Source organism: Haliotis rufescens, unplaced genomic scaffold (genome assembly GCF_023055435.1).
Source record: "Haliotis rufescens isolate VD_foot unplaced genomic scaffold, xgHalRufe1.0.p SCAF_26, whole genome shotgun sequence".
Taxonomy (NCBI): Eukaryota; Metazoa; Mollusca; class Gastropoda; order Lepetellida; family Haliotidae; genus Haliotis; species Haliotis rufescens.
The window spans coordinates 5946554-5959589 of NW_025963957.1; the positions used below are offsets into that span (position 1 = coordinate 5946554).

The 13036-nt window shown below is 41.4% G+C and overlaps 1 protein-coding gene across 1 annotated transcript in view; it reads left to right on the forward strand.

Moving 5' to 3' along the window:
- Positions 1 to 13036, forward strand: part of LOC124147332 (protocadherin Fat 1-like) — a 159776-nt gene that overhangs the window by 77335 nt on the left and 69405 nt on the right. The window contains exons 41-49 of the mRNA XM_048402375.1: positions 941 to 1216; positions 2896 to 3146; positions 4348 to 4515; positions 6214 to 6466; positions 7210 to 7494; positions 8230 to 8486; positions 9758 to 9919; positions 10573 to 10825; positions 11576 to 11857. Of these exons, the coding sequence (XP_048258332.1) occupies positions 941 to 1216; positions 2896 to 3146; positions 4348 to 4515; positions 6214 to 6466; positions 7210 to 7494; positions 8230 to 8486; positions 9758 to 9919; positions 10573 to 10825; positions 11576 to 11857 (2187 nt within the window). The remainder of the gene's footprint in view (positions 1 to 940; positions 1217 to 2895; positions 3147 to 4347; positions 4516 to 6213; positions 6467 to 7209; positions 7495 to 8229; positions 8487 to 9757; positions 9920 to 10572; positions 10826 to 11575; positions 11858 to 13036) is intronic.

A 13036-nucleotide genomic window follows, 5' to 3' on the forward strand; every position in this document is an offset into this window, starting at 1 on the left:
ATTAGATGTTTCGAAATAGGTATAATAGTAATAATTATATATACTGGTAAATACTTCTTTTGGACATAGTATTTTATATTTTTCATATCATGTTAATAGTAATAATTATCTACTGGTAAATACTTCTTTTGGATGCAATATTTTACATTTTTCATATCATGTTAATTTGATACATGCCTGCAAGTCACATGAGGGTGGAAGCACAAATACTTACATACAAAAAAAACACAAGTGTCAAAATGTGTGGTGTTACCCTGGGCAAGTGACTTAAATTAGTTCAAACGTGCCTCTGTCCACCCAGCAGGGAATGGGTACCTGATATGTAGATGGATGTAAGAACCCTCTTGTGCCCGTAGGCAGCTGGGGTTGTATACCCCCCAGGGAGTTGAGAATGATAACTGGAATGCAAATGGATCCACTGGTTGGGGAACAAATAAAATCACATTTGAGCAGATACTGGTACCTGGATAACTGCAGTTTTTAAAATGTATAATATAATAATAACAATAATGATCTGAATAATTCTACACAGAAAATCCATGACTCTATTGGTAGTCAATTACTGTTAGGAAAAGGGCACTACTGTCTAGATATTTGTTCATTCATACAATTTCAAGTACATTGTGTTCCAGGACTTCAATTTCAGCTCCACAGTTACTACAAAAATCCCATTGTGGATTCTGGGTTAGAATAGGTCCCCAGCGACCTGTGCTTGTTCTACAGGACAACTAAATGGGTAGGGTGGTCAGACTTGGTAACTTGGTTGATTGCATGTCATCGTACATGACTGAGTGGACGGTTGCTCATAATATCAGTCACTGGTTTGCCTGGTCCAGACTTGATCATGTACAGGCTGCTGTCATATTGGTGGAGTAATGCTGAGTGCTGTGTTAAACAACAAACCATCAGATTCAACAAGGAATACATTTGTGTTATATAGGTGAAGTACTGGTGTCAGACTCCCTGATCCGAGCTCCGATACAAGACATCTACAGACTGAGCATCAGGGCAGGCGACTCCGGGTACCCCTCTCTGTTCGAGGACACGGAGGTCTCCGTGAATGTCCCAAACAACAAGCCTGCACTGGTTCCTGAGGACCTCACTCTGACAGTAGAAGAGTCCACTCCAGTGGGAGGGTATGTGGGTGAGGTGGCCGTCACTGACCCTGATGCTTCACCTCTCTACCCTGTCATCTTCTCGTTGTTGGACTCCTCGGGTATGTACTGTTGAACATGTGGTACCTCTAGTGACATCCTATTTCCTTTTTGTTGTAGAATAACAGAATATACTTCTGTCCCAGGCAGGGTTTCCCCTGACACAGTATTCTTGTGTATATGACTCTCAATTAAGGAAAAATACGTCCAGAAATTAATGACTGCGTCATGACTGACGCAATTTCAAAATATCTGTGTTGTTGTTTACCAGCTTTGGAATGAAAATATTACAACTACTCACCTGAACTTAATTTATAAACATTTTCTGAAGACAATATATGCAAACATCTTAAAATTTACGTCTAGTTTTTAATTAATCGTTGTTTCAAAATATATTTATGCATCAAAGTGAACGTAACTCTCACACTCCATGTGGCTTCGATGACAGCACATGATGTAAACAAAGGAAAATTCCGCAAATGGACAAGGTTTTTCATGTTTCGGCATATTTTCTCACTAAAAGTTAACCATGACATATGTTTATCTAGATGTGTAGACACGTAAAAAATGAAACAGAAGAAAATATTATCATTGTTGCGGTAAAAATGTGATTTGGCACAGTAACAGTATGTGGTTAAGCAGAACCTATGGAACGGGGTAAACAGAAGTTGTAAGTATCGGAGGGACACATGTTTTTGCCGAAATTAAGGTAAACATTATTGAATGAAATTTTAAATAAAATTAATAAAATAGATGACAAACATAAGGTCAGATATACAGAGAACACATTTTTATTACCAGATAGTGTAACAACAGGATTAACTTGCGTAATTCAATTCTGATTTGTTATGCTATTTCCGATGACGGATCATGACAGCCTGAAATAAGACTGAAGAAAAGTCTGTGCGTATTATACACGAGCGATATTTTTTTCAGGATTTAATAGCCCATAATTAGGGGTGTGTATTATACACGAGTGTGTATTATGCGCGAATAAATATGGTATATACGAAATGTAAAGCTTTGGGCGTGTTTGTTGTTGCTAATAAACTGTATTCACCTAGAAAATATTACGAGTGTTCCCAAGTCTTCAGTTCAACTTCACTGTTGATAGATAATACAAGATAACTAGATAAAAGATGTAAATGAGCTAGTGGTATTAAATTATAATCTGACATGAAATGTATTTTAATATCCATCCATGATTAAAAATTATGTCTCACAGTTGAGACTGATGTTATTTATTCATCCTGTATTAGTGTCACTGTAAATTGTTTCATGAGCTGTGAAGTAATTAAAGATTGTGAAAAGATAAAACCAATAAACTTTGTTTTTCATTCATATATCCTTTATTTCTCTGTAGTACAATCAGCTGAGAACATTAATTAGCACTTGTTAACTTAAACTAAAGACATATAATATTTAAAAGATACTTAACTTTAAGTGTAACATTAACAGTCAACACTTTAAATTTCATTAATCATACAATAAAACAATTAGTGTCCCTTTACTTGCAGAGAAGAGTCCCAAGAATACTGCTTGATATTTTTAGTTATTTAAAAAGAAATAATTTATCACTTCTTGATATTGGAAAATATATTATATATATATGAGCTTCTAAACATCAAAAACAAAAATGCTGATCTCAAACAAAAATGCTGCGCTAAAAATCAAATGTTTGCTCCCTTACATGGTCATGCTGTGGATGTAAATCACTTTCATATCTTTCCATTTGTTCCAGATACCCTCCACATCGACCCCACATCAGGGGAGATAACCACCGTGGTGGCGCTGGACTCCGAGAGACAGTCTCAGTACATCACCAGAGTCCAGATCGAGGACCGTGGCATCCCAACACATGTCATGACAGCAACCGTCACCGTCAACATTGCAGACATCAATGACAATTACCCACAATTCTCCTCTCCAACAGGGTATGCAGTCACTATTGAGGAAAATGATGCTGACCTGGAGACTGCAGTCCTGACCCTGGTAAATGAAATCTTTGGTCATTTCTGATCTGATTCATCCTTTGTCTTTGTGAGGATTCTGGATCAGGATAAGTCTTTAGTACTTGATGACTGTCAGTCGTTACACATGACTAGATTTAATAGGGTATCAGTTGGTCAGGCTATGTGAGTTAGTGAATGGGTTTGGTTTAACGCCGTTTTGAAAAATATGTAGAGGTTATCATGCGAGTGTGTGTGGGGATCGTAAATATCCTGTGTTAGAAATAAACATTGTATTTACCAAGCCTTGGTATACTAGATACATAGTGTTTATTCCTAATGTTCAGATTCTGACTCGGTCGCCAAATAAGAAATGCGACACCACTTTCCTTGTAAACACTGAAAGTAGTCCCTACATGACCTTTCTTATTTGCATCTCTATCTGCGTATGACCCCAACGGATATCGTTTTTATCTGTTGGATTTATCCTTCCGAGAAGCTTCCTTAGCTGGCATATCGTGATATAACTGGAATACTGTTAAAAGCTGCATTAACCCAACTCACTCATTCACTCTCTTTCCTTTCAAATTCAGTTTTCAGTGTTGCTAATATATTGTTCCTGCTTTTTATTGGTCACAAGTCGTGGTATAGTAAATAAATTGCAAGTGATTCCGTTGCATTTGATTGGCTGACTAAACAAATCTGTTTGTGTAAATGATTCCATAAACAGACTGCTGTTTCCTGATTGGCTGATAATAGAATAGGTGGGTCTTGTGTTGTATTATTGCTCTGAACGATGCCACTGATTTCGTATTGCTGTCTACAGTTATTTTTGTGTTTATCATTTAAATAAGCAGTCTGTGAAATTTGTATTATTTTAAAAATAGATTTATGAGAATTGACTTCAATATGTTTTTGCATCTAAGGAGTTTTAAACGTAAAAATGGTGTGCACACTTTGTGTGGATCGGCTCTGCAGATTTACAAAGTATGCACATAGGAGTTTACTTTTACACCTGGGCGGTGGGGTAGCCTAGTGGGTAAAGCGTTTGCTCGTCATGCCTAAGACCCGGGTTCGATTCCCCACATGGATACAATGTGTGAAGCCCATTTTTGGTTTTCCCCAAAGTGGCGTAAAATTCACTCACTCACTCACTACCTTCATACATCCGTAAATGCTAAAAATGTTGAAGTAAATTCATAAGTAGAAATAATTGTACAACCCACTTTTTCTGTACATTTCAGAAACCAACATTTGTTGTCAGTGACGAGGATCGAAGAGAAAGCAACTTTGTGTACAAGCTGTTTGGACAGTATTCGGAACATTTTGAAATGAACGAGGGATCAGGGGCAATAACTCTTGCCCCAGACATAGACATAGACTGTGAGCGTGTATGTGAGTACAACTTGAAGGTAGGTCTGTTGTAAGTAATGAATATAAAATCTGTACCTTTTAATCATTGCTGACTGCTGGTGTTAACTGTGATGTTCGAGTGAATCAGTTTCACGTCATACATGCAAAGTGGGAGAAACTATTGTGTTTGTCCTGTTAGAGACTCACAAAACTAGAAATGATATGGGGCTGCATGGAGCCTGAAGCTTTTGTTGGTGAGTGTTTTAGCTTTAACACTCCTTTAAAGAGTTCAGTCTTATCATGGCTTGTCACTTTTAAGTGGGAGAAAAGCTTGAAGTGATGAAGGTCTTGGACATCTACCCCTTTAGTTTGCTTGTTGTTGTTTAACACCGCAAGCAGCAATATTCAAGCTATATGACAGCGGTCTGTAAATAATCGAGTCTGGTCCACACAATCCAGTGATTGAAAACATGAGCATCAAACCACACAATTGGGATACAATGACATCCATCAACCAAATCAGCGAGCCTGACTGCCTGATCCCATTAGTCCACTCCTACGACAAGCATAGTCACCATGTATGGCAAGCATGGTTTGCTGAAGACCTATTCTACCCGGATCTTCACTTTAGTAAAACACATGAGCATGCATGATGGTGCTGACAAACCTAGAAACATAATCAGGGTGAACCAGGATTCAAAACCACGATCATAGGTTTCTGGCAAACCTAAGGGACTCAACTCTGCACAGTGAATTGTAGCGCCTCAGTCAAATGAACCCATTGTGGCCCCGATTATGTGTATGTGAGTGAGTGAGTTAGGTTTAACGTTGCTTATAACAGTATCTAGTTATATCTGCACAGTGAATTGCGGCCCCTTAGACGACTGGGCCACCCGTGCCCCCCAGATGTTGGGAGAGAGCAGCATGGCTGCCATGAGATAGACTTATGTTTGAGCCTGTTATGTTTGACTTAGTCTTCAGTTACGGCAGATTCATCATGTGTACTAAATCCATGTCATTACCTAACGCATTATTGTAAACCATGTTGAGTATCAAATGAATAACAGTGATGTTTCATCTTTGATGTCAGTGTTTCTTAATCAGTGTTGTGGAAGGTGACCTTGCTAATAAGCCACCCACGTAAAAAATAATTGAGGGGTGTCATTTCAATCACGTTATTTCCAAAACAAATGCAATGTGATGGTATTGACAAATTTTGTGACCAGTAAAAATATGATTAAACAGTTTTCCCGTCACAGCTTGTCACTACTGTCACATTTCACTACTGTCACAGCTTGTCACTATTGTCACAGCTTGTCACTACTGTCACATTTCACTACTGTCACAGCTTGTCACAGCTTGTCACTACTGTCACATTTCACTACTGTCACAGCTTGTCACAGCTTGTCACTACTGTCACATTTCACTACTGTCACACCTTGTCACAGCTTGTCACTACTGTCACATTTCACTACTGTCACAGCCAGTCACTACTGTCACATTTCACTACTGTCACATTTCACTACTGTCACATTTCACTATTTCACTACTGTCACATTTCACTGCTGTCACAGCCAGTCACATTTCACAGCTGTCACATTTCGGTGCTGTCACATTTCACTACTGTCACATTTCACCACTGCTGTCACAGCCAGTCACTACTGTCACATTTCACTACTGCTGTCACATTTCACTACTGTCACATTTCACTGCTGATACTGACATATTGACATAACAATATCTTTTCCATTCTGCAGATAAACGTAACGGATGAAGGTGGTGTAGGTTTAACATCCACCGCTCCTCTGCAAATAACTGTAGAGGACATCAACGACAATCCTCCTGACGTCACCCCCGATGTTGTGTACAGTGTGAGCCCCAATGCCACTGTCGGCGATGTTGTTGGGAAGGTGCTTGCTGTTGACCTTGACATAAGCGACCAAAACCATCAACTGACCTTTATTCTCACTTATGGAGGATCCGGAAAATTTGCTGTTGGTTTTCATACTGGTAAAGTATCTCTTATTATTCACAAATTGTCTTCAGATCAATTTAAGGGAAATTAAGATATACTATATGTATCATGCAATACTAATAAATATTCCCACAAAGGTGTTACAATATAGTGCTTATCAAAATACATCCTCAAATATCCATATCACCTTTCTGTTGTGGTAAAAGTACCCTGGACCTAACGCTCCATGAAATACAGTTTTGCTGAGTAATCAGTATTTTGCTAATTAGAGTTTCTTACCCTTGACTTTTGTGTGAGTGAGTGATTATTGTTTAATGATCCATCAACAAGTTTGCAACTATTTGCAGCAACAGACTTTTAGGAACAAAAATTATTTTTCATAGTTAAAAAGAAAAGCATATATCTTATTTGTACTGTGATAAAAGGAAGTTTGTTGTGTCAGAAATAGAAAGAGAATTATTTTTCCGTAAATAAATGAAGGTGAAAATACTAAATATACTTTCACAGCAAATACTGACGTAAATGTAGTGAAGGGCATGTAGTTAGGTGGGTGTTATTATGCTTCAACTTTCGGGAGGAAAATTCTGGAAATTTGGTCAATGGAATATCATATCTGATCAGAAATATTTGGAAACAAACTATTATGCATGCAAATAAGTTCTGACCAATATAAATGTGAAAAATATTATATTTTTCAGCATGAAGTGTATTTCCATTGTAAACATTTATGATTCGTTCATTAGTTTTTCTTTTATTTCACCTCACTCTCTCTCAAAAGGCATCATAACAGTTGCCGACAATCTGACAAGACAACCATTAGTTGACGAGTACCGGCTACAGTTCACAGTGCGAGATTCCGGGTTCCCCGGCTTAAGCTCCGAGGCGATCTACACTGTGCACGTCCCCATCAATAAACGCCCTATTTTCAAAAACACCAAGGTTGCTGTTGATGTCCTTGAGGATGTGGAGATAGGGTACATCATTGCCGACGTTGGCGTGGACGACCCAGACTCCTTGACGGGAGGAGTTAGTGACATCACCTACAGCCTTGTTGGAGATCAAGGTACACATATATAGTGAGACACCTATGATAGGGATGAACACACAATACCATTTAGAAAGTGGTCAAATGTAATAAATGTACTTTACCAAGAAAGTGTTGTCCCAAATATAACATTTGTTACAATTGATAGGGAGCCTTCGATATTTCATTCTATGATGTACCAGGGTAACATGACAACAACTTATCAAACTGTCTATTTATTTATGGTTAATCAACTTGAAGTGAAGCTAAATGTGTTTCAGTTCCATGGCAACGTTGAATACTATTTGTTTGACAACATATTTAAGTCACATCCAGACCGACCACAGCATGGTATCTCAGTGGTCTAGCACTGTAAATCGACATCAGTCCGGACTAGTACATGCCGCCAGACACACACTAGCATGCACGCCGCTATAAAAGTGGAATAATCTTGGACGCGATGTTAAACCAAATTTCACCTAACCTCACATCCAGACCTCACCTATCCCAATCAACAGTTGAGAGGTATATATACATTGTATTACCATTAAGGAGAGGCACTTTAATAACGAGGCGACCTAATCCCATTGGTTCAGTCTTTGGACGCACTTCAAATAAGTTTGACAAAACAATGCAATGGTTTATCAAACAGGGTTTTCATTTGTATTTTTCCAATACGCAAGTTGAGAAATATTTTGTGCTTATAAATTCAAAAGAATATTCTGGCTAAGGACGTGTAAATATGGGTTTGCCTTTACAACTGTATCGTTCCAGGACTGTTCACCATAGACAAGTCTACAGGGCTGATCACCACTGCAGCCTTGCTGGATGCTGAACACACGACCAGTGTGGACATGACAGCCTCTGTAGTGGACACAGGTATCCCCACCTACACCGGGACGACGGCCGTGCATGTCGACATCCAGGGTGTCAACGACAACATCCCCACCTTCTCATCGTCCACTGGCTACACTGCCATCATAAGGGAGGATGTCGGCCTCGGATCCACAGACCCGGTTGAAATAGTCTTGGTGAGATTAAGACGTTCTCTAATGGAATTATTTGGCACTTTCGTATAAAATATTGTTATTGATATTGAAATAACAGTTGTACATTTTGTACTTCAAGAAAGTTGGATCCTACAATCTTTTTGAGAGAGCCTGTTTTGAGGTTGAAACCTTAGTAAAATCAGCAAATCTCAGTTTTTTGTACAAACTGCTAGGCAAAGGAAAGTATACACTTGAAAATTGGATTTGACCCAAAAATTCAATCTCATAAATATGAGATCTAAGTTCTCGCTGCCGCTAAACAAGGACATCCCATTAGGGGTCAGGTCAGAACGACCTTTCGCGAACTTTGACCAACCACTGAAATGACATACAAGAAGTCGACATCAGCCAATAACAAAGCAGCTTTCTCGAGCTTTAGGGCACTCTTTTCAATCTGGCGACTTCCCATTCAGACTACACTTGAAAAATTTGTTGACAGAGTTCTCGATTAAAATTTTGAAAACTGAACAAACGAACATTTCGGAATGTCTAATATGTATTATATAGCAGAGATTGAGATTGTATAGCAGTGCTTCCCACATACTGTGCAACACCTCCTCTGTTCAAATGTTTATCCCACGGTAGCGAGAGATAGACAATAATTTTGACGGAATCAGTCGTATGGGCCGTAACTGTCGTTCGGAATACCTGATTTTAATGAGATTGCCCCAAAATTACAAAAGTTACCAAACGTCACAAGGCTGAAAATCGATACACTGCAAGCCCAACATCCAAAAGACAACTTTGATACCCATATAAAATACGTCAACACAGAATAGCTATTTCTTGTTTGTTTCGTTTTAGCTATAATCAAACGTTGGTGTATACTTTCTCTTCCCAAAATTTTAGTTGCTGGATGGAGGGGGCACGGGTGGCCCAGTTGTCTAAGGCGCCGCGATTTGCTGTGCAGAGTTGCGTCCCTTGGGCACGCCAGAAACCTATGATTGTGGGTTCGAATCCCGGTTCTCCCCAATTATGTTTCTAGGTTTGTCAGCACCATACCCGTGCTCGTGGGTTTCACCGAAGTGGTAAACGTCTGAGACCTGCATCACTTGGGGCTTTTTCTCCCACAATAAGCTGACACGCCGTGATATAACTGGAATACTGTTAAAAGCGGCGTTAAACACAACTCACTCACTCACTCACTGTTGGATGAATATGCATTGTTTTAAGTTAACCATTAAGTGTGTTTCTGTATGCCACTGTTTACAACAGGATCATTACCAGTGTGTCATGTTGTTCTGTGTGCGTAGATTCCCGGACTCTCTATAGCTGATGAAGATGGAGATGACGTGCATGTCCATCTGTCCGGCGATGGTGCGGAACTGTTTGCAGTTGACCAGAAGACCCACACCATCACGCTGGAGAACCCAGACAGCATCGACTGTGAACATCAGTGTCATTACAATTTGTCGGTAACGCAAGTTGCAGTATATCATCTGTATAGTGTAAACATGTCATGTCTCTAAATCACCGATGCAGTAACAACAACGATGGATGATGTGTATTTTGTCAAACCCTTAATCCAATTTGTAGCTTTCCACGGAAATTGTCCAAATTTACAAATGTCGGAACCATGGAGACATGCATCACTGACCACAATAAAACCGAAATACTGTTCAAAGTGGAGCTGAACCCAACTCACTTACACAATATCCTCAAAAACTGATGATGCACTGATATATTGTCATGACTGGAGGTGAGGTGAGGTGAAATGAAATGGGGTTTAACGTCATGTTGAAGATTATTTCACTTGTATGGTGACGTGCATACAAGATTGTGTGTGTGACTGCTTGTACTACTCTGGACTAATGCTGGTTTTATAGTGCTAACCCACTGAGAGACCATGCCACAGTTTAACATGACTACCCAACTCAGACTCTAAAGTGACCAGTCCTTGTTTTAACCAATTAATGCTGAGTGCCAGGCAGGGTAACAACAAGTATCTTTTAACATTTTGACACAACATAGCTGGAGTTTGGGCCACCGACCTGCTGTTCTCTGGGCTAACACTCTACTACACCACAGAGATGGTCCATGACAGTTTATGATAAATTGTCTTCCTCAGATCATAGCATCAGACAGTGGCACCCCCGAGTTGACTAGTTCCGCTGAGCTGACGGTCCAGATTGAAGACGTGAATGAACATGCTCCCGAGTTTGCCAGGACCTTCGTTTACCCAGTCCAAGCTGCCGCCCCAGTCGGCACGCTGGTTGGTTATGTGGAGGCAACGGACAAAGACTTCGGGGAAAGGAACAGCGACATCTCATATATTCTGAAATCGGGAGGCTATGACAAGTTTGCCGTCCATTCTGACACTGGTACTACTGCTCTTGTCAGTTATACAGTTGTATGGATTAGTTGCCTTGTTTTGATCATTGAAATTTGTAACTGTTGAATAGGTGTTCTGTTAATGCATGAAGACCTTGGTGGAGAAACAACTATTGCCTTCCAACCATGGGAGCCATCATTGGGGGCGAACATGGTCTTGTGGTCAAAGATGCCTCCGTTGTTATGTTGTTAATTTAGGCATGCCAGGTTTGGGTGATCATTGTGTCGATATCCAGATTATGATTATGATCATTTGTCAGGATCATTTCCATGCTTGTGGGTAACACCTCGTCACTTTTAGCTTTCCTAACACTGATGATGAACACTGTAATACTGGTGAAAGTGATGTGAGATTCAGAGATTTACACAGACCTTTTCAGAAGCAGATATTTCGCTCCATGTGGGTAATATATGTCAATAAAAATTCCCAAATCCGAGTTAAATCTTTTTCATTTCATACTATTGTAGTGTAACTGGTCTGTGGAGAGGTGACTTGTATTTCATTGATAACTGGACCAATAAAGAGGAAGAGGCATCTATGATTAGTATAACATTGTTGTATTGAATGCAATGTTAACTGTACAATGTTAGCATATCTCTGAATTTAGGAAAGTATGAATTGAGGATTTTTTTTCCCAAGATGCCTGCAAAGGACACTTGGTTTGGAATCCTAGACAAATCACTGAAACTCACTCACTCACTGAAACATCATTAAAAAAACATGACTATTTTGTCCCCAGGGGCCATCACAGTCGCTGACAGCCTCATCCGGGAGCCTCAACTGAAGCAGTATGACCTTCAGGTGGAGGCTCGTGACCTTGGGTACCCTCAGAGGTCAGCTGAGACGACTGTGGTGGTCAAAGTTCCTGTCAACGAGGAGCCAGTGTTTGCTCACACCATGGTGTACAACGTGTCTGAAGACTTCACTGTTGGGGACATCATCGGAACTGTGAAAGCAGAGGATGTAGATCTGGGGATGGGAGAGAAGCAGTACCTGGCCTATAGTATCATTGGAGGCGATGGTGAGGGGAAAGAGGGGTGGGAGGATGTTGGGTTGCCTCTGGTTACTGAGGTGGTGGTAGAGGGGAGGGAGGGAGGATGTTGGGTTGCCTGTGGTTACTGAGGTGGTGGTAGAGGGGAGGGAGGATGTTGGGTTGCCTATGGTTACTGAGGTGGTGGTGGAGGGGAGGGATGATGTTGGGTTGCCTCTGGTTACTGAGGTGGTGGTAGAGGGGAGGGAGGGAGGATGTTGGGTAGCCTGTGGTTACTGAGGTGGTGGTAGAGGGGAGGGAGGATGTTGGGTAGCCTGTGGTTACTGAGGTGGTGGTAGAGGGGAGGGAGGGAGGATGTTGGGTAGCCTGTGGTTACTGAGGTGGTGGTAGAGGGGAGGGAGGGAGGATGTTGGGTAGCCTGTGGTTACTGAGGTGGTGGTAGAGGGGAGGGATGATGTTGGGTAGCCTGTGGTTACTGAGGTGAGGGTAGAGGGGAGGGAGGGAGGATGTTTGGTAGCCTATGGTTACTGAGGTGGTGGTAGAGGGGAGGGATGATGTTGGGTAGCCTATGGTTACTGAGGTGGTGGTAGAGGGGAGGGATGATGTTGGGTAGCCTGTGGTTTCTGAGGTGGTGGTAGAGGGGAGGGAGGGAGGATGTTTGGTAGCCTATGGTTACTGAGGTGGTGGTAGAGGGGAGGGATGATGTTGGGTAGCCTATGGTTACTGAGGTGGTGGTAGAGGGGAGGGAGGATGTTGGGTAGCCTGTGGTTTCTGAGGTGGTGGTAGAGGGGAGGGAGGGAGGATGTTGGGTAGACTGTGGTTTCTGAGGTGGTGGTAGAGGGGAGGGATGATGTTGGGTAGCCTATGGTTACTGAGGTGGTGGTAGAGGGGAGGGAGGGAGGATGTTGGGTAGCCTATGGTTACTGAGGTGGTGGTAGAGGGGAGGGAGGGAGGATGTTGGGTAGCCTATGGTTACTGAGGTGAGGGTAGAGGGGAGGGAGGGAGGATGTTGGGTAGCCTATGGTTTCTGAGGTGGTGTTAGAGGGGAGGGATGATGTTGGGTAGCCTATGGTTACTGAGGTGGTGGTAGAGGGGAGGGAGGATGTTGGGTAGCCTGTGGTTACTGAGGTGGTGGTAGAGGGGAGGGAGGATGTTGGGTAGCCTATGCTTACTGAGGTGGTGGTGGTAGAGGGGAGGGAGGATGTTGGG